This window comes from Ambystoma mexicanum, chromosome 5p, assembly GCF_040938575.1.
Source record: "Ambystoma mexicanum isolate Mex_15411 chromosome 5p, UKY_AmexF1_1, whole genome shotgun sequence".
NCBI classification, from domain to species: Eukaryota; Metazoa; Chordata; class Amphibia; order Caudata; family Ambystomatidae; genus Ambystoma; species Ambystoma mexicanum.
In genome coordinates, this window is record NC_090930.1 from 929232720 (window position 1) to 929255089 (window position 22370).

At 45.1% G+C, this 22370-nt stretch overlaps 1 protein-coding gene across 3 annotated transcripts in view; it reads right to left on the reverse strand.

Annotated features, from left to right (window-relative positions):
• FYCO1 (FYVE and coiled-coil domain autophagy adaptor 1) overlaps positions 1–22370 on the reverse strand; it is a 1135599-nt gene that overhangs the window by 576432 nt on the left and 536797 nt on the right. For all 3 annotated transcript variants that reach the window (XM_069613367.1, XM_069613366.1, XM_069613365.1), the window contains exon 10: positions 15354–15446. In XM_069613367.1, the coding sequence (XP_069469468.1) occupies positions 15354–15446 (93 nt within the window). The remainder of the gene's footprint in view (positions 1–15353; positions 15447–22370) is intronic.

Below are 22370 nucleotides of genomic sequence, written 5' to 3' on the forward strand. Positions count from 1 at the left end.
TGGGTAGGGTCTGTGATTCTGAGCTTGAACCCTAGTTGGGAGATGGTGCTTTCCAGGGAGAGCGCATTGGCATCGTTTGGGTCACCGAGCCCGAGGTTGAGGTCGCCAAGTAGGATAATTTGAGATCCTGTTTTGGTGTTGGTGGTCAAGAGGTCAGATATCTCTTCCTCGATTGTGGTGATGGGGCTTGGGGGTCTGTAGAGGAGGTGTAATAGTACGGTTTGTGTAGCAGTGAGTTGGAGCTTGGCTGACAGAAGTTCTGCAGACCGGAAGCTGGGCAGAGGGGTTAGTCTAAGGCCAAGGGATGTTTTGGCGATGAAGGCTACTCCTCCTCCTTTACCTATGTCCCGGTCTTTCCTTAGTATTGAATAACCTTCAGGGATGGCGAAGGATAGAGCTGGGCCTGCTGCTTGGTGCAGTCAACACAATGTTCATGTGCGTATTCCTATTCACCTTGATTCGCAGGCATCCCTCAGCCAGGTTCACGTTTGTCAAACTCACAGTTCACTTTGCTTTATCAATATGCAGGATTCACTCTCCTTAGCTTTCCCCTTGGTATCCCTCCATCGGGTTCACATAGCCATTCTAATACAGTACATGATTTTCCCATTCTCATCAGAAAGCGGGGTTCCTTTCCCCTAGCTTTCTTTTGGCATCCCTCCGTCAGGTTCACACTTGCCTTAGTTCACAATGTTCACAATCTCATCAGAAAGCAGGGGGTTCCCTTCACCTAGCTTTCTCTTGGCATCCCTCTGTCGGGTTCACACTTGCCACAGTTCACAAAACAGTCCCTTCAGACCACTTAGGTTCCATTCTTACCTAAGTTCAGGTCTCAGCCCCCATTCAGGCTTTCCTTAAATTCCCCCAGCCAGGCTATACACAGTTCTGTTAACACACTTTACTTTGCTTTCCTTCTTGTCGATGTGTCAGAGACTTTTGATTGTACAAGTGTTTTGACTCAACCCTTGTATGACCCCTCTGGCTCCTCATGCCGGCCTCTCCTAGGGACTCCTGGTACTTGTAGTTTCAACAAAGGGGACCAGCCAGAGTCCTTTGATTGAGTGCACACGTCGCCCGTGACCACTCTGCAGCTGGTCCTTCACTGGACTTTCTTTCAAACTTTCACACACAGGTTCTTTATTCAAAAGTTCATACAATGTTGCCATTCGCAATCTTGGGCTCAAAACAGTCTGGCTTTCTATCAGCTCTCTCTCTGACTCACCATCTGTGCTGAACCCATTGGTGTTTCTTGCCTCTGGAGTCAAGGACGGTACCACAGTAGCAAACGTGTCCCCCGGCTTTGGTTATCAGTGCAGGAGGGCTCCGGGCACCGTTAACATCTGATACAGCACACGCCAGCTGGACTCCCCGGTCTTATGATTTCTCTTTCGCAGGCTTTGCGGTTCTCAGTTGAAAAGGGCAAGGGCAATTCCCCTTTCATTGTCCTTTCAGGTCTCGCTGCCTTTCTCCTCTGTTCGAACTGCAGCTCTGGAATAGCTGCTTCCTTGTGCGTTCGGCCTTGCTCGTAGTGTGCTCTCGTGCTCTGCCTTTATCCCTCTGGGAATGGGAAAGGGCGGAGCAGGTGTGTGTAGTTATTGTCAATTGCCTGACTCTGCCTGACCCTTGTGTTGGGACATGTCAGGTAAATGGCTCGGGTGTTAGTACGTTGTTTGTCACGGTGTAGGAAAGAGTTCCTGTTGGAAAGGGGGTCAGGGGGTAGAACTTCTGAATATCCTCCTGAGTAGGATGGGGCTAAGGTGTCATAGGAAACGGGGTACCGCTTTTCAGCCATCTGTGTCCCACTTTCACTCCTCAAGGACCCCAAATCTAGGTGATCCTCCCACACTGGTCCACCCCAGGAACTGGATCCAATAGCGATGGCTGTGTCCTGGCCACCTGGATGACAGATCTCTGGGGACTAGCGGTTGAGAAACCTTCAGGTTTCTCACAATGGTCAATGGCATATATGGTAAGCGCCATATATGAGTACAACACTCTAGGGTCAGCCTCTTGGTCCTCCTGTTGATAATCCATGTATGATTCGGAACGCATTGAGTGACAGATTCCATTTAAGTTTGTTTTTAATGAAATTTAAAGTAAAATTTGATGGATGGATTTTGTCTCTAGAAACTTGACATTAAGGGTCATTATAGGTTTGGTGGTGTGGGAAAAGTGCAGTTAAAAGTGCTTGTAATTCCATGACCAGCACTTTTCCCACCCCACCAAACTACAAGTTTGCCGGTGGGGGTCACTGATTCACCTCTGGCCAAGAGCGTGAGGTAAATCAGACCCCCACTGGCAAAGAAACTGCTGGTATTTCCAGCATCGTACTAGTAGTACCAGAAATACTGACATTCCCCTCCATGGAGTCCTATAGAACTTCTGAATAGGCTCCTGGGTAGGATGTGGCTAAGGTGTTAAAGGGAAAGGGATTTACTGTAGGTCAGTTTGCCACTATCCTGCCAGAATTACCAGCAGGATACCAGAAAACCTATAATTAGGGCCTTAATGTGATAAAAATAATGAATAAAGGGTTCTTTGTTATGTAATAAAGTGTGTAAGGCTGTGAGCCAATTGGCTATTCCTCTGACTTTATCCGGTAGCGTATGTATGAGGCATTAACTGACAATGAGTGGCATTAGTCGACATTGGAGGAGACACTTAGCATATGAAAGGAGCAACTTAATTTTAAAGCTGTAACTTACATATTGTAGCTATACCTAGGTGTTAAAACTATATCAGACATGAGGTGGCAGTATCCGAAAATAGAGGCTACATTAGCAGTACTGTATTATGTCAGCACCTGCAAATGTGGGGCTTTACTTGGCATATGATTACTAAATTTCACATGTGCAGCAATAATTGGTTTATGTTGGCAGTAAATGGCCATATGAGGCCGTAGTGGCATATGCACGGCAGTGCACCTGCTCTATGTTGGGGTTCTACTGGATTTACACCTGTCACAAGATGTCCCCGCTCTATGTCCTATTAAAGTAGCAGCCTTGTTAAAATGCAGTTAATACCTTAGACGGGATTATGTCTGCTTTATTGTCGGTTTGGTATTTTACGCAATGCAAGCTTTTGTATGATTTTTACACTCGTAAGTCACTTCAGGTGATGACATTCGGGTTTAATATCCTGTGATGTTATTTCATGTGATGTCATCAGGGTCAACGTTCATATGACATCAATTCCTGTGATGTCATTGGGTGTGTGATACCACTTCTACTACTCTTGGCATTTTGGTGAATTGACATCCCATACAGTGTGCTTGAGCATAGAGGTTCAGAATATTATTGCAGGGTGGTTAAAAAGGGCCAGGTGGGCACATGGATTATATGTCTGGTGTGGCCAGATGTCTGTTCGATAGGGGTGTCCTTTGGGAAAGGTGGTACATGTGAGGAGAATACCTGAGGCACTCTGGTTTGGGCCGGTATCCCTGCCAGTGGACAGTGTCCATAGATGGTCCTGGATCACAGTGGAGGAGTACAGGGAGGAGTTGTAGCCATGAAGAGCTTGGGTGACAGCAGTTCCAGAGGAGAGTTCAAAGTAGGTATTGCAGAATGGGCAGAGTCCTGTGAGAGCTGTAGGAAGAACTCAATATGCTATGAGGTCAAGGTGTGATAGCTAGGAGCCAGTCATGCCAATTATATTGGGCATCAGGCGCAAAATCAAGATCGAGCACACATTTCAATTGGCACCAAGGAGCAAAATTACAGTGGGACGTGGGGGGGCAAAAACCCGGAGGTGGCAAAAATACAGTGCGGCACCCAGGAACAAAAGGAGCCAAATTAAGCAAAACAATCCAATCTGATAGTGGGATGTGGGAGCAGGCGTCTCACATTTGGAGAAGGCTATAGACTAGACAGTACCTGGAGGAGCATTGAGACCTGACAACGCTGGAGAGGAGAAGTTGGTTTCAGATAAGTAGGTGGTTACAGTTAGGGTTAAGGAGGTGGTGGTTATAATTAAAGGAATCAAGAAAGTTGGAGCTAAAGGGCAAAAAGAGGTGTTTACTACTACAGTAAAAGAGAAGGTGATAATAAGACGAGGTGGAATTGTCAGTAATGAGGCGGAGGCGGTAAAAGGAAATTATGCTGTCAGGAGGTGGAGGTGATCATAAAAGGAGTTGGCGGAGTCAATGAAGAGGTGGAGGTGACAGCAGGAGGTGTTGGTATCAGGAAGGAGGTGACAGTGATAGTAGGAGGTGGTGGTACTTGGAAAGAGGCATATCTGCTGAAAAGAGGTTGCAGCATTGCTGAGAAGGAATTTAGGACAGTAGGTGTTGTGAGAAACCAAAGGGTGTCTCACCTGCTAGTCCCTCTGGGACTTGTCATCCCAGTGGCCAGGACACAGACATCGCTTTTGGATCCAGTTCCTGGGGGTGGACCAGTGCAGGAGGATCACCTGGGCGAGGGGTCTTTGGGGAGTGGGACTGAGGTAACCAATGGTGAGACACAGTATTCCCCCCTCTTTTGTTTATCTGACCCAACCAAACTAACTCGCTCACATCGTACTGGACATGTCCCATTAATGGGGTCAGGCAAAGTCATGCACTTTACTCTAAGTGCATACAACTAATACCAATTAGCTCTCCTCGCATGAATAAAAGGCAACACCTTAAGACACACTCTGAGCAAGGTGGAACACGAGTACGTGCAGAATTTCTGGGACAAAGGCATGCCTACTGAGTCGAGCAACGCACCAAGCGAGAGCAGCGAGTCGAAAACCCTGAGAGTTCTCTACTGGAGGTCGCTGCCTCCGACAAGCTGTGAAAGACATGTGGAGAAGGCCAGATCCTACAAACAAAAAGACTGAATTGTGTTTCAAGGATGCCAGCGACCCTCCCGGGTGAACGGCAGAGTTGGGGAGGCGAGGCCAAGTCTGTGGTACTAACCTTGACTCGTGAATTGGAAATAGCAAAACAAGAAAGAGACGCACACAGCCAGTGAGTTGGCAAGCAACCTGAGAGACCAGTGTGTGTTAAAGCAAATGAAGTAGCAAGATTTTATTGCAAGTGAAGGCTGCATGCATGTGGATGAGATGCGAAGCAAGGCAGACCTGTGAATGAACTTTGAAGTAAGAACAGCTGTAAGATCAGCAATACTAAGTAAATGAGTGGGCCAGCAAAAGGAAGTAGCCCACTCAAAAGTCTCTGTGAAAGGTACATTGTTTGAAGCGATAAAGCGAATGAACAGCAACAGTGAATTAAGCAAGAGTAAATGTTAACTTCGAGGTGACATTGTCCTGCAGTGGTCTGTAAAGAAAGCCATGCACATTCGAAAGTATTCGACATCTGAGAGTGGTCTGAGCCCGACTGTGGGAGACCCGAAGTATAATAAGCTTGGGGAAGGGAGCCCCCTTGCAAATTTGTGTTGAACTTTGTCATGAGAGGTCTGAGCCTGAAAGAGAGGAACCTACGTGAACTGTGTGCTGAAAGGTATGTGCCCGACAGAGGGGGACTTTTGCGAACTTTGTGTTGAAGTATCATTTTGAAAGTCAAGAAAAGAGACTCGAACGTGGAAGGCCAGGCAGGCCTCAACACACATTTTGAAACTGCTTATAGTGTTGGAAACCGAGCCAGAGTGTGTCATCCTGCCTACAGGGACAGTCTTATTCCGTGAGGTCTGTGGGGAGGAGAGCTGGTTTAACCACATTTATTCTTTTGAACACTGATTTTTCCTTTGCATACATTTCTCCTTTTTACACTTTTTGTACAAGAGACAGGGCAGGCATGTGGTTTTGCCAGCACAGACTATTCTGATTTGACAGACTCCACTAGGACTGTTTTGTTTATCATTTGATGGTAGAGACTACTCCCATCCTAGTTATAGGGCAGAGGAGGAGTTTCTCCAGCTCCAACCTTTTCAAGTAGGCAGTGTCATACTTGTGATACCATGCCTCCCCTACAGTGTTGACATCAGTAAGGAGGAGGTGGTTGCATCAGGAGATGGTGGTAGCAAGAAGGGAGCATTTACTAGAGTAGAGAGTGATGGTATCAGAAGATGGGGAGGTGATTATATCAAGTGGAGATTGCAACTGACGAGGAAGAGGGGACTATGTCACAAACTGCTTGTGATGAGGAGGAGGAGTGATATCAAGCGGAATGATCCAAATGTGACCTGATGTGGCCAAGGAAGGTGCAAGAGCTTGAGAGGTAAAACAGGGTTTACTGAGGAGTTGTGGAGAGAAAAATAGGAGGAAAGACTCAATTAGAGCCAGTAAGTAACACCATCTGAAGGTGGTAAAGAAGGTAGTAATGGAAGTAGTATGTAGTTTGTGAATGTGGCACCAGCTAGTCAAGGAGAGCTGGAGCAAGATCAGCATATAGACAGTAAAAGTAGGAAGGCTCCAGTGGGCCAGGTTGGCACTCAATGACACGAGGAATGCCAGGGGGTCAGGAAGGACAGTGCATGGCCAGGCAGAGGAAGAATCAGGATAGGACCAGGGAAGAACAGACCCAACAGCCTAATGCTTCACCTCTCCCTGGCTGTCACCACGAACACCCCTCTTACTGGCATGGTATTGGCAAGGCTTTGCACTAGACTTGTGGTTCAGGTCCCTAGATATGATGCATCCGCCCAGTTGCTGCAATAAAGCAACCAATCCCTCAACCAAACTGACAGACTGTAACTTGTCCACGAGGTTGGAGAAAGCCTTCATGATCGGAAAAGACTTAAAGACTTCTACTTTTTCGGGTAGGCCTGAGACCTTAAAGGAACTGGGAAAGACATTGTGCAGCCCCTCAGAGTTAGAGAGGACACACAGTGGGAATTAAAGAGAGCCATTATGACCCTTTGTATTTTGTGTTTGAGAATACCCGTTTACTTTCAGTTGGCCCACTGTGTAATCAAGTCCTAAATACAACTCTTGAACCTGATCCCAAGGTCTCTACATCTTTCTTGGTGGCATGTTTTCTTTTTGACTTCACATATAGATATACAAGTATTGGAAGCTCCAGATCCCAGCTAAGCTGCTACACTTTGGCAACAAGACACTCCCTTGTCTCTGGCATCCCTACAGCCACCATACAGCCACCCGTATAATGTTTTTCAAAATGCCTGCTACTACATTTTCGAGGAACAAGACAGACCTAAAACTTTACCCATTGTCAAATGTAGTTGAAAGGCCAAAGGATGAAACTATGTATAATAAAGTGATCCTGAACTGTGTAGAAAATTCCTTTGTATGAAAACATGAAGGTAGGTGGATCCAATGGTAGCATGCTTGACTCAAAGAGCAGTGGCACCAATGATAGCAGGCCTGACCTGAAGTGGGTGGTGCAACATGGGTAGGGCCCTTGACTAGAAAGGAAGGGGCACCAGGGTCCTTGACTTGACAGTAAGTGGTAATGGGAGGGTGTGTGACCAGATCACATTGAATGCTCCTACTTAAGGCGAGGGTTTTAGGGACTGCGGAAGCCAACAAGCTGCATAAAGAGCTATCTGGAGGCATTAACCTTAGGATTCCACCAGGTCTCCTCAGCATGCCCATAAACACTGGGGATTGTGATGAATCCAATGGAGTCATCACTGATTCCCCGGCAGTGACCTCCTCCCATGTGGTTAGGGGACAGCAGTCGCTATCTGACCCTGACCCTGGGAGTGGTTATATGGGGCAGGATAACCTTGGAGGAGACAGCTGTCCAGTGGAAGTGGTGATCCCACTGGGTGAGATGCTGTATTCCTCCCTCTTTCCTAATAAAGACCCTATAATACCCAGGTTCTTGATGGCCTGTTGTCATCCCATGATCCCCTTATTGAAAAAAAACTCCTTTATGTCAGTCTAGGCAAGATTCCCTTTTCACCTCAATCACAATACACATATAACATCTCCTGTTTTTATCTGCCTCTCTATGAAACTTTTGAAAACTTCATTTTAGAAATCCAACAACATCTGTGGACTTCAGTTCTCATAAAGCCTCAAGTACTGAGAAGAAGAGAGAAGAGAGGAGTTGATGCAAACTAAGAGAAACCAAGAACCTAGCGAGCAGACTAGTTGTTTTGTAGAACCTATGGTGCGCGGGACATTTAAAAATGGCACATGCACTGCACAATCAGACAGAATGGGAAAGAACTGTGCAGGAGAATGCAGACAGAGAAAGGACAGACAGACAGAGAAAGAACGTTTAGATCCAAGCGGCAGTGAGCGAATGCCAGTCACACATACTGGCGTGGCTTGAAGTAGGGAGAGGTGCAGCAGACCCACCTGAAAGACCGTGGTAGCACTGGGAGCTGCAGCAAAGATCCTGGAGGTACGGTCGTGCCAGGAGACAGCATTCTCAGGTCCAAGCAGCAGAAGGAAGCCGGCGAGTGAAGGCAGAGCTGCAGGAATGCTCGGGGTGCGTCCTCAACGTGTAAGACGGCGACCCATGGAGGAAGCTTCACTGCAGAGGCACATCATAAGTCATAGACGCTGTGAACTACTGGTGAGTCTGGCCAGAGTCATTAGGGACCCCGGGCATACCGACATGCATGCAATCCAGTGAATTAACTGTGTGAGATTGCTAATATGGACAATGTTCAAAAGTGGTTTAAATACAGACAAAACTCATTGTTAACTCAATAAACAATAAGAAGAATGTTTGAATACCGTCATGATAAAGTGCAGCAACACATCCCGAACAAATGCATATGCATGAGATGCCAATGTGGGGGAAAAGCTGAAGCAAGTGTTACCCTAAGACAATAAATTGAACACAACAAAGTAGATGCTGCTTTAACATATTGAAAAGGACAGTAAAACCAATAAGAAGTCCTGGAAAAGGGAATAAACCAGGCAACTGACATTTGTGGGAAGATACTTGGCAGGGGATCTGTAAAACCCACAGAAGCATTCCTGGCAAAGGAATACACCAGGCAGTCCATCAAAGTTGTATAAAGAGTATAACATTATGGCAAGATACCTAGCACGGTAGTAAGCCAGGGGATCTAAAACATTCCTAAAAGAAGTCCACGAAAGAGGTCCTAGCAGCCGAATACACCAGAAATTTGACACTGTATAAGAACGCTAACATTTTTGGAAGATACTTGGCAAGAAAGTACACCGGTGGCTCGAAGGAACCCTTAAGAGGATTCCTGGCAGAGAAGTATACCAGGCAAGCCACGAAAACTGCAAAGGAAAGTTTAAAACTGTAGGAAGATACCTGGCAGGGGAGTATATCACGGGATCTGAAGGTTCCAGAAGAGGATTCCTGGCAGAGGAGTATAGTAGGCAATCCACCAAAGTTGTAAAAGAAAGTCTAAGAGTGTGGCTAGATATCCGGCAGGGAAGTATACCAGGAGATCTGAGAAGCACATGGAAGAAGTCCTGGTGGACAAATACATCAGGCACTTGAAGTTGTAAAAAGACTCATATTTTGGGAAGATACCTGGCAGCAGAGTAACCAGGAGATATAAAAAGCTCATAACAGGATTTCAGGTAGAGACATACACCAGCTAATCCTTCAAGGTTATAAGAACTTTGTGAATCCAGCACAAAGAAACGAAAGGAATCGTTGAATGTGTTCTTTGAATCCTGCATAAAGACCCAAAAAAACTGTTGGCTAAAGGAAACTGTTGTTCAAAAGAAACACTTTTGCCATCCTACTAACAAATCCAGGTGAAGTGAACCACACTCTGGATTCAAAGATTTCTCCTTGGAGAACACCGTTGTTGAATTTATCTTTTTATTTGTATGTACACTTTTTACTGAACATTAAGTCAGAGACATTGTCCTTGCACCCTTAGTTGTTTGTTTCTTGTGTGAGGGTCAGATTAGAATGTTTTGACATAAGGACAGTTTCTAAGTTACTAACACAGACTGATCATTAGTTTTAGTTTCCTAGGTAGGGAAACTCTTCTTAGGATACGGCTAGACAGGCGTTTTCCAACCCATTTCTGTTTAACGAAATGTCTGACAATGTTAAAATTCCAACTTTGTGTCCGCCTCTCATTTCAGACCCCTCACAGCATTGTGACGAATTGCAGGAATTCGTCCCTTTTCCGCAAAGGGGAGCCTCCCCTATGAGCTTAGGGAGGTGAGTCTACTCTGCAATACCCTCCCTAGGGGTAGAGGAAAGTGGGACTTCACCAAGAGAGACTCCCCTTTGGGGAAATGGACTCCCGTTCGCAAGAGGAACTCTCTAGAGTACCTGCCAAAATATAATTGTTTAACCTTCCCGATACCAATCTATATGAAGAGAAGGTCAGTATGTGTTATTTCCAACATGAAATGGAAAACCTCCTTTTAATGTTCAATCCTACTGGGACGAGGAAGAAGACATGTGAAGGAGAAGAGAGTTCACAACAGAAAGAGATGGAATAGCTATTTGGGCAGGGGAATGTTCACATCGATGTCAACCTATCAAGGGGATAAGCATGGGGAAATAAACAGAGAGCTTGCCAATTCCAAAGTCTCACACACACTGGCTCCGTTGAGCAGCAGAAGCAAGATGCACAGTGTCTTCCAGTCAGAGGAAACTGAATGCTGACAGATGTGCAACTGTCCATAGCAAGAAGGTCAGACGAGCTAAAGTCAGATGGATGGCATGCTGAGGCAAAGGATGAGAAGGAAACTGAGATTGGTGGCGCCACCGCAGAGAGTCCCAGTGGACCAGAGGTCCGCATAACGATGCTGAAACCATTCTACCACGGCCCACTAAAGTCGATGCTGGGGAAACTGGAACATCAACCACCACAAACAAAAGAAGAAGCAGACAAGAAGAACCGAGACGCCAGACCACAAGGAAAGGAAGCCGATCCTCGCCAAACAAGAACCCTGGTGACGTTAACTCCAAGCACTAAAGGTAATGGGGGTAACATGAGACCCAGTGAAGCATGGGAGAATCATTACTGAACTACTCATTCTCGTCACAATCAAGAGGGAGAAAACGTAAAAAAAGTGAATGAGAATCACTACTTGAATGCTCATACTTATCACAGTCAAGTGAGACAAAACATAACAAAAGGGAATGAGAGTCATTGGGCATCATTTTAACCTTACCAGTCCGGAAACTCACCAGCACCATTGTTTCTGGACCGTCAAAGTACTACTTTGCCAGGCAGTCCGGCACCTGCCCACAGAGTTTCACGGAAGCACCGGCCTCGTTATTACCGGTGTCTGTGTTTCCGTGGTCCCAATTCTCATAGAGTCCTATGGGACTCTATCGTAATGGGCAACAACATTTTACTGGTGCCTGACTTACCGGCCGCCAGGTTTGTAATCCCCTGGTGTTACCGGCAAGTCAGGTGCCGGTAACCGTTTATGGATCTGGTGGCTACCTGCCGGTTTTACTGGCGTGGTTACCGCTGGACCTGTAATGAGGACCATTGTTTAAACACTTATACTTATCTCAGTTGAGAAGGAAGCATTGTACAGCCAGTGCAAAGAGAAGAGGAGAAACATATATTTTGGAAAGGATCCAATGAGTAATGATTTGTACCAAAAAGGCCTATGTAAAATAACAGATACAGACATAAAGGAGAAACTTTAGAATAAGATGGACTTTGTGAAAAGATATTCAGAAGAAGAGAAAATGGAAATCAAAACGTATGAACTACTTAGGAAACTAAGAAATAGCCCATAAGGAAAAGATAATTGTTGGATGAAGCCCTCACAGGGAGATATAAGGATTCCCTGTATAGAAGAAAAAAGATAAGAAACAAAAGACTACAGCAGTAATTAATGAACTGTACAAACTAATTAAAGTGAACACTAGAGATGACCTGAAGATTATCTATTGAGAAGTGTCTAAGCCATAAACCATCAACTTTCAGAATGGTAACATTCCCAATGCTTTGAGTTGTTAAGCATAGTGGTAGGGTCAGATAGGTTAGAGTTGGACTGTGGACATTTATCATTTATGGACTATCACGAATGACTGACAAGCACCTTAGCTAGTTTTGTTAGGTAGGGACGCCCGGTAGAATAGGGATAGATAGGCTTTATTAATATTCTTTAATACGTACCCAATGAAACGTACGACCAGAGTCTGTGTCCTTCTTCTGGCCTACCGCAGCATCCTAGTGATAGGGGCGGACTCTTAACAGTCTACTTATCATTTGGTTAAGAGCATTAGATCAGTGATCCTCTATGAGACACTGGGGCTTCCGATTGCCCATCTTTCCCCCTATCAAGAAACAAGTAGATCCCAATGCTGGGATCAAAACGCTCAGAGAAACCTCACTCCCAAAAACAAAAGTGAGTGCAGCCATCCTGTGTTCATCTAGGTTTTCCCATAGGAGGATGGAAATATGCAAGGAGCAAGCAACAAGTGCTTGTACAACCAATACAAATTCCACCTTCGATCCACATACAAGGCAGGAAAGTGGATTGTGGATGGAAAATGCAAAACCTTAACTGACTGACAGCTCAGTGTGGTACGGATCAGAACAAGCACCTTATGCTAAACCGCAGAGCAGCATAGCAGTACAAGCACACTGGCCTGACCCAAAAGTGGCATACTGCAGCTTTAAAGCCTCCCCGACCACTCAGCAAAGAATAATTAGGTCCAATCACGAAAGTGGAGGAAATGACTATGACCAACTAGGAAAGCAAAGGAGGGAAGCCCTAATACCTGAAAAAGTGGATAGGAAATTAAGGAAAATACATCACAAGGTGGGAGGGGGAGGGAAAAGAAGAACTTCAATCAGCAACCTTATGGGCTTCCCAAAACAATCATAAATACAATAAAATCCCAGGTTGGAGGCAGGGAGGGTGTCAGACAATTGCCAACCTGAAGGCAGGACGATGACAGAAGGAATCTGAAATGTAGACCAGACCCAGAGAAGGAAAAAGTTCTAGAAGCTTGCTGAGTGCTATACATCAGACACTTTCATAGACTAGAGCAAGACTGAGGACTAAGGAAATCTGGATGGCTAGCTATCAGATATTAGTTTATAGCAGAACCATATGATGATTGCGATATTCCAAAATCTGGCAGGATCAAGAGACAGGGATGGAGGAATTGGAGAACGTGTTCATGGCTAAAAGCTTTGGCCAGGGGGACAACCCGCGGTTAGATGGTCAGAATATCAATGCCAAACATGTACCCTAAGCAAGGCAGGAATATAGTACTTGCTGGTAGGAGGATGTCAAACTATCATTGTTTGCCTAGGAAGGTGACCCAGGGCTAGAGGGTGAGAATATTTTCAACAAGGGTTGAGGAGGAAATACTCTATGGTAGGAGTGTGTTAAAAGGTATTGCCATCAGTACAGCATGGCTAACCGGATCTAGATAGGAGAATATCTATACGTCTTTATCCCAAGCAAAGGGGTAAGAAATACTTGTAGTGATATGATATGATATATGTCATTTATAACTCGCCTGTACACAAGTGTTTCTAGGCGCAAAAAGACAAGGGGGGGTGAGACCGAGGGAGGACAACACAAACTATCTTACTAGACCGTGGGCCTCATTACGAGGTTGGAGGCAGCCATGGAGCTATTAGCTCCATGGCTGCCTCCAAAACCCTACCGACTCCGCCCTGGTGAATGGAGCAATTACCGGTCCTTTCCAAGGTTGGCGGGACCGGTAATTCCCCATTCACCAGGGCCCTTCCCCATTCCCATTTGAGCCCCCATAGGGCTCAATGGGAATGGGGAAGGCGCTAATAACGGTACCCCAAATTACGGTACCGTTATTAGCTCCAGAGTCCCTTTGCGGATCCTGTCCTCAATGCCTGGAAAAACCAGGCGTTAAGGGAGGACCCGCAAAGGGAACTCGTAGTAGGGCGGTAAGGGATTACCGGCACCGGTGCCCTTACCGGTGCCGGTAATCCCTTACCTCCCACCTCGTAATGTGGCCTCTTGTGTCATTCAGTTTGTGCAAGTGTGACAGTGTAAAAGTTCAGGGGGAAGGGAGAGAGGAAAGAGCCAGAAGGGGGAATTAGGGAAGTGAAATAATGGCAGCATTGTTCATAGTGAGTGCAGCCAGGGCAGCGCAGCTCTGGGTAAGTGCAAGGAGGCAGGGGGCTATAGAGGTTACAGTTACAAACCCTAAGTGCAAGGTAGGCCTAGAGGTAGCGCAGGGAAGACTGATCATGGAGGAGCCTGGTACCCAGTGAGACTCTGGGGGTAGCCAAGCAACTGATCGGTGCAGCAAACAGGTAGGTCAAAAGGGAGAGAGAGAGAGAAAGCAGAGGAGGAAAGGAAGGTGTTGAGCATCTTCTGGAACTTCAGGTGGTCCGGCTCAAATTTGAGAGGGGCAGGGAGGACATTCCAGAGGGAGGCACCTGCAGAAGGAAGAGATCTACCACCTACTCTCTGACTGGTGAAGTGTCTAACCCTCAGGGAGTTTAAAGTAGCTGAGCGAAAGGCATGAGGAGGAAGGTATTTTGGAAGGGAGAGTTGGATGTAGTGCGGGCCCCAGCACCAGAATGCCTTGTGGACGATGCAGAGGGTCTTGAACTTGACATGGCTGAAGAGATAGGGTCCCTTGGTTTGAGGCCAAGGATACATCTTGGTGGTTGACAAGAAGAGAGTTGTGGGGCTACATGCATGGGGCTTTAAGTTGTGAGTTTATTAATCGACCAGGCGTGGTAACCCTGAGACTGTATCCTATGGTAAGGATTCAAGAAGTGACTGTTTTCTCTTTAGTTTGGAATGTCTTGTCACCTGCCAACCTCAGTAATAATGCATGTTCTTGGCAGATGATTTCCCAAGGCAGGGAATCAAAGGAGAACAATAGTTTACAGTTCAGCTCCTCCTACAACTGGCCCCATTAGTAAAGGTATCCCTTTTGTGTTTTAGCTGGAACCCTACACCCATATGGCGTTCATCCAACCTGATCCAATTCCGTGAGAAAAAAGGACTTGCACTATATCATACTTCTATCGCATGGGTTCTTTTGATCCTTTGTCACATTTAATTGACTTGGACAAAAGTGGCACCAAGAGTATGGTGCTTCAATTGACAGATAGTGGCACCAACGTTAGGATGCTTTACTGGACGGGTAGTGGTAGCAAGGGTAGCGTGCTTGTCATGAACTTTAGGGACCCTGACCTGGTGGAAAATTGCAAGTGAATGCAGAAAGAAGACACACTGAGTAGAATGCATCATAGGATGGAAAAGAGGTGCAGTGGGAATCTCTGTGGACACTGAACAAATTTAAACTTTCAGGTTTCAGCAGTTGCTGTTTAAGGCATTTCCTACCAGAAAAACTACCTGCTGAACTTTATAGGGCAAAGTGCGCATTGGAACAGAAATGGCTGTGCAAATATCTTTTTTTTAAATGAATAGGTTTTCTTTTTTAACAACTGACAAAGATAATAGCATTGCTACACAACCAATGGCAGGAAGTAAAAGCGCTTTAATTCTTGAGCCATCCATATACCTGCGTCCATCCCATCACCCGCCTCCCTCCAATGACCTACCTGGAGATCAGCCATTTCCTTTTCTGCAGCCAAACGGTTTTGCTTCTCTTCCTCCAGCTCCTGAATGATCTCTTCATTCTCTGCGACAGAGGCCTATGTCAATGACAAAAGATTTCTTTAAGCATTTGAATGGCAGTCATGACCCTGAAGCTTATTTAAATGCATGGTAGGTAGGATTGAGTATTAATAATACTAATGTACTTACTAATCCTGTGTTGTTACCCCAAGTAGGTTAATGTAGCTTTTAGTGCTAATATTAATAATATGCTTCATTCAGTCCTTTTCTCCAACTGTTTTTAAAGGATAGAATTCAACATACCATTTACCCTCACTTCTGGCATCCTTAATGCCTCTATAACTCTATTATGTTTGTACCACGTCCATTCATAGTCAATAAACATTGACAAAGCCCCTACTTGTTCTCATGTATAGAGAAAGGCTTATCTGTTTTGGGGGGTGCAGAAAGAAGGCTGCAGACTGAAGTATTCTATCGGGCAGGGCACAGTGAAAAAAACGTTAAAAAGAAATCAAGGTAGGTAGCACTGGAAGGGCGGATATAGAGAAGGCTGCTGGGGGAGTAGTGCAGGGAAGCATTACAGGGACACAGAAAGAAGTGTGACAGTGAGGAATGACAAAAAGAGTAGACAAAGTTGAAGGAACACCGAAAGGAGAGAAAGGTTCCAGCATTGAATAGCACAGGAGGAAAGGGACACAAAGGGAAGGGGCAGAGGGTAAGGAAATGATAGGTACATGTACCAATGAAAATATCCTCAGATAGGACGCCATCACCATGAAGAGCCATGATAAGCTCATCTGAGCTGTCATAGGTACAGCTTCAGCCCAATGTTACCAAGTACTGCTATAATATAACAAGGATTGACATTTTGCACAGGTACAACCGTTACAGTCGTAGTTGTGAGGTCATGGGCCCATCACAGGCCAAGGGGTAATGTTTGGGACATTCACAGTGCCTCCTCTAGAATGGGAGAAGGGCCTTCGTAAGAAGACAAACCTGTGGTACTCCCCAAACATCCAGGGAAAGCAGAAATTAGTTACAGTCAGAATCGCAAACCAGCGATGTTTGCAGAATTCATGCTTAATTACCAGAATACTTACATGAGCAATAGCTGAGAAACAGAAACCTGATACAAATAAGTAGTGGTATCTATTAAAAGACACAGAAAACTGTTTGCAGAGCATGAGAGTAACCTTGGAGATCCATTAGGACTATCGAGAAACTGGAGAGACGCGAGAACCACATAGTCTCACGTTCATGGTGACAATGAATTTGTAGATGGAGGCAGACTGTCACACCAACCTTTAATCCCTCACTGACACTCATAGGGGTAATCAGACCACCAGACAGGTAACCAATCGACAAAGGGGGCGATAATGAGGTAATAAATTGGAAGATCCTACCCATAGAGAAAAACGAATCAACACCCCTGATTAGGCTGAGTTAAGAAGGATAAAAGTGGATGGAAAACCACAGATGATCTTTGGATCCTGAGGGAGATACTCATGTCTGTCCCTGCTCCCCAGAACCAAGAGGAGAACCGGGAAGGCAGAATACCCAGGAAGACTACAGGATGCTGGATCCCAGCAGCGCTCTTGAAGGGCTAATTACAGACCAACAGAGGGAGCCTTGTATACTGTGGCTACTGAGAACATGGAGATCTACCACTCTTGACTTGGAGGGAACTGGAGGGCCAGGAACCTTGGAAAGCCACTTGTCACCACTTGTGAGACACTTTTGAGACTAATGCGTGGCACAAGGGCATCCAAATATTGTCTGCCTGATAAGGATCCATATGACGGGAGGAGAAATTCTATCACAACTAAAGAGTCAGCCTGATGAAAACACATTGGAAATTCAGATTCAAAGGTCTGGTGGAACACTTGGCTGGAAAACTAAAATGATAATCTGGCTAAAAGGCCCAGTGTGATTGCTACCAAATAAGTCTGACACAGGGCATAATAATTAGTTTGCAGAGACAGCCTCACTAAAAGGCTCTGTAAGAATTCTGCTACAAAGATCTGGTGAAAGATCTGGCAAGAAACCAAAATAAATGGCCCAAGGAGAAGGCCCAATGAGACCTCTGCCAAACATCTGGCAGCATTTATTCAGAGGAACTAGATCACCAGAACTAGAACACCTTTACAGTGAATCCTGAAAGCTGGGTCTAGTGAGAGGCCCTACTGAAACCAAAGTTTGAATGTCCAGAAGCAGACGCAGTATAAAAATGACACCCCCGGTATGTAGGAATAACCTATCAAATCACATAAATTGTGTATGCTTATGTTAGGGTCTGGAGTGGGGAGAAACCTGACCAACAAGCCAAATGGCCACAATGTCTCTGAAAGAGGGGTGGGAAGGAACCAGAGCCAAGGACCAGATGAAGAACTGAAGGAGGGTTGAAAGCCTAATTCCTGACTTCAGGAGAGTGTCTGTAAGGGTGAAAGTAGAGAAGACTACAGAGAGAATCCAGACTGAGTAACCACTAAGAGAACATCATCCAAAATAGCCATAAAGAGCCATTTTGTTTGCTACAGTAGTGTAGGGATGGACCTCCAAATGAGTAGGGTTTTGTGGACTATTTACTTTGGATGATTTGTGGAACTTTTAATTTTAGAGTAGGTGAGGGAAACTGCTAAGGACCTGTGAAGATTATAGGCCTCATTGCAAGTCCAGCGGTAATCCTGCCGGTGCTACCAGTGGGTTGCCGCCAGACCTGTAATAATTTACTGGCAGCCGACTTCTCGGTGCCACCGGCTCATTACGAGTCTGGCGGCTGGGAAGTCAGGCACCGGTAAAAATGTAAGTCCCTATTCCCATAGAGTCCTATGAGACTCTATGGTAGTGGGGACACGGAAGCGCCAGCACCGTTGCTAACAGTGCCAGTGCTTCCATCACCAGTCTGCCTACCGTGGTCACTGCGCCCGGCAAGGTCAGACCTGTCGGGCACAGTGGCCACAGCAGGCAGACTCAGAGTTTTCCGGTCTGGAAACAAGGCTGCCAGTGAGCTTACCGACACCCTTGTTTGTGGACCGGCAACATTGTAATGAGGCCCTATGTTTTGTTTTCTTTTAGCCATCAATGTGGAATCCTGAGTTGGTTTGGGTGGTATGCAAATAGTTATGTATGTTTAAATAAGAGATAGATGTGTGAGTGTTCTGGATGGTAAAGGAACAGTCTAGATTGACAGTTAAGCAGTGGAAGAGTGAGGAGAGAGGTTGTTGGTGGGGGCACCATCCATGCAATGTATTAATTGGGCCTGATATGAATAAACTGACCTGAAGACGATGAGATGCTCCTGTGGTCTTTATTTCATTGGTGACGAGGATGGGATGTGCAGAGGGAAAGTAGTAGTAGCCTAGTAGTAGTAGGCCTAGTGGACTCACCAATGAACGCCTGTGCTATCGGTGTGGCAGCAAGAATCACTTAGCTAGCGCTCCCGTATGTTCAGCAGGAAAGGATGATGTGCAACAAATGCAAAAGGTAGGGTCATTTTGCCAGCTGTTGCAAAAACGTCAAAGATTTCAATAGATTAAGAGAATACATATCCATGATATTGTTAAAGTAAATATGATAGGATGTGACGTGGATGATGACTGTGAAAGCCCGATGACTAGCGTTTTGGTAAATGGGAAATCATTGTGGATGATGGCAGACTTGGGGGCTACAGTGACTTTAATAATAGAGAGAATGGTGTTCAGGATTACTTATTTAGCAAGGTGGAATATTTGATGCTTCCTGATGTCAAGAGTGGAGTTTATAATAAGCACTGCATCAAACCTTTAGGATATTTCATAGGAAGTTCTGAGTTCAAGGGCAGAACAACATCTGTAAAAATGTATGTAACAAATAAGGGTGCATCTCTGTCAGGAGGAGCGAGCAATCACATTTGCACATGAAATTGGATCCTAACACTAAGGAATAAGTATTACATGTGCAGTTGAGTAAAAGGAACACAGTAGAGAAATTATTTGCATCAGTGTTTTCTGAAAGAATTTGAAGATCAAGAGGAAGGGTACATCACATTTTTGAGAAAGAAGGAAGTATTCTGGTGGCATCAAGAATTTACCATGTGCCCTTAACTATGAGAGAAAGTGTAAAGGCAGAATTAATAAAAAATGCATGATGGCGGAATAATTGCGAGAGCCAATGCTGTAGAGTGGGTGTCACCCATTGTTGTGGCAAAAAAGGAAAATGGGAACATTAGTTTGAATGTTGACGTCCAGCAACTAAACAATTGTGTAGTGGTGGAACAACACCCTCTACTTAATATGGGGGAAAAGTTAGGCATGATTGGGAAAGGAAGCATGTTTCTGAAGCTAGATTTGTCATCAGCATATCTGATTGTTCTAGAGACAGAGTGACGTAAGTTCACAACTTTCATAACACATGAGGGAGTTTTTCAATTGCGCAAATGCCATTTGGACTTGTCTCAGCCTCATTGGTTTACCAAAAGGCAATGTACAGATTCTTTGGTGACATGAATGGTGTGCTGTGTCTCCAGGATGATATACTGGTGTTAGGGGGGAAAAGAAGTATGTTTTTAGGAAACAAGTTGTTGAGTATTTGGGGCATGAAGGAGTGTGACCATCAGGAAGGAGTGTGGCCTAAAGAGCCTTTCTTGATGGCATAAAATAAATTTAAGCACCAGAGAGTAAGAGAGAGCTGTGTTCCTTTCTGGGTATGGTGAAATTTTATGAAAAATGTGTGAAGAATTTTTCTGAGAAATTTATGGATATGAGAAAGCTATTACGCAAGGAGCTGGAATTTGAATGTAACTGGAGATGTCAAAACAAATTTCACCAGGTAAAGTAGGAAAAAAAAGTAGCAGTTCTGCTAGCCCAGTTCAATACGCAGACAAAGTCTGTTATCACGGTTGATGCAAGTGATGTGGGACTGGGAGAGTTGTCTCAGAAGTGTGAGGGGGGAGAGGAAAAGGTCATAACACTTGCATCACATGTTCTCAAGGGTCCTGAAAAGAGGTATTCAGTAATTCAGAAAGACGCATTAGAATGTCATTGGGCAGTGGAAAAGTTTTGAACGTTTGTGAGGGTTCTGATTTTGTTTTGGGCATGGACCATGGTGCCTTAAAGGCAATATTTGAGTTAAAGGGCCTAGTAGGGGATCAAGAAGTTTGGCAGGATGAGTAGCCAGGATGCAGTTCCACTCGTTTAGTGTGGAGGCAATTGCAGGAAAAGATAATGGTTTTGCTGGCTGTTATTGCGCTTAAATGGCAATGAGGAAATGGAAGCTATTTCTGACTCATGATGGGGTTATATGTAAGAAGTGTGGATGGAAGCAGTCAAAAAGGATCGGGGCATTGTTGAGGCAATGCAAGTATTACAATCTGAACGGTCACATAAGGATAGGATGGTAGGTGATGTGGGGGCCTATTGGGAAGTCTGTGATGAGTTGAACTTTGAGAGTGAGATACTTTACCGCTCTGGGAAAGTGGTTGTTCTGTTTGGTTTGCGTGAGAGGTTAATAGATTTAGCACATATGGGGAACATTAGTGTGTCAAAAACAAAAGCAGTACCAAGGGTGGATTTTTGGTGCACAGGCCTTGATAGGATGGAAGAAAGAAAGTTGGATGTCTGTATGGAGTGTGAGAAGAGTGGGAAGAAGTTGTGTGTGCATGCCAGAACCATGATTTGTTCTGATGTCCTTCAGAATGTGTGGGAAGCTTTGGCGATGGACATTTTGGGTTCGATTGATGTTGGTACGGGTGTGGAAAGTATGTTTTAGTGTTGGTAGATTTATTATTTCCATGACTGGAGATAAACTTTGTTTGTGAGGCAAGTGCTGAGACAATTGTGAGGTTTCTGTAGGAGATATTTGGAAGCGAAGGATATCCGGAATCTATTTTGACATATAATGCCACACATATTTGCGGAAAAGTGATGGAAGAGTATATTAGGGTGAGTGGTGTAAAGCATGAGATAACATCACGTTATCATCCCGAGTGGAATGGGGCTGTGGAAAGGGTGAACAGATGTATAAGGGAGACTGTAAGGATGGCTGAAGCCTGTAGGTAGAGAAGGAAAGATATGGTACAAGAGAGGTTTGAGAACGGCAGCTCATCCTGTAACGGGCGAAGTGCCATTTGAACTCATGAGAGGATGGAAGAGAAATTCCCATGTCTGTCCGCCATGGATGGGATGTGCAAAGGGTAAAGGGGCGGACTTGGGGTAGGTGAGGAGAAGATGTATGTTATACAAAGAGACGACAAATGTAAGGAGTGATAGAAGAAGAGGTGTGAAGATGTTAGAGGTGAGGACAGGTGATTGGGTAAGAGTGAAGAAAGGTGGTATAAAAAGGAAGGGAGAGGTGTTATATAGTGATCCTGTAGTAAGAGTTAGCAGTGGCCAGGTGTGATCTCCTGTGAGGTCTCCGGTTTACTTTAGTACACAATAAAGACATGTTGACCTTGTATTTTTGCTTCAAGTTGTCTATCGATCCATCAGCAATGACATTCCTCACTGACAGAAACCTATTTTAAACAGAGACTTGGTTAACTGCTCTGGCTACAAAAGTACATTAAAAGATTAATGATTCAAAAGAGTATGGGGAGTGCCATAACAAAGAAAGATGTTACTGTTATCACCATGCATGCACTCTGGGCCCATACCTAATCCAAAGTTTTAGTGCCTGAGGCTGCTTTAATTGCATATCCCAGGTTCGACCGTTGCAAAGGGAAGCTTGCTTGACTTGGTCATATCTTACTCTGTATTCATGGATCTAGACTTGTTGGTTCATGCATCCAGCCAGCCCCATCAGCCTCATCTGTCAAACCCAGATACCCCAAGGGCAGCTGACACCTACCTCAATTTCCCGGTGCTCCTTCAAAGACTTTGCTACAGATGACATGGACGCCAGCCTCCTTGCCATAGTGGCCGAAACCAGCCCATCTACACACATCAATTCAATCCTCAGCATTTCTGAATATGATTGCCCTCATCGACTTACATACAACACAGAAACAGAGCTGGGTCAGATCTAAA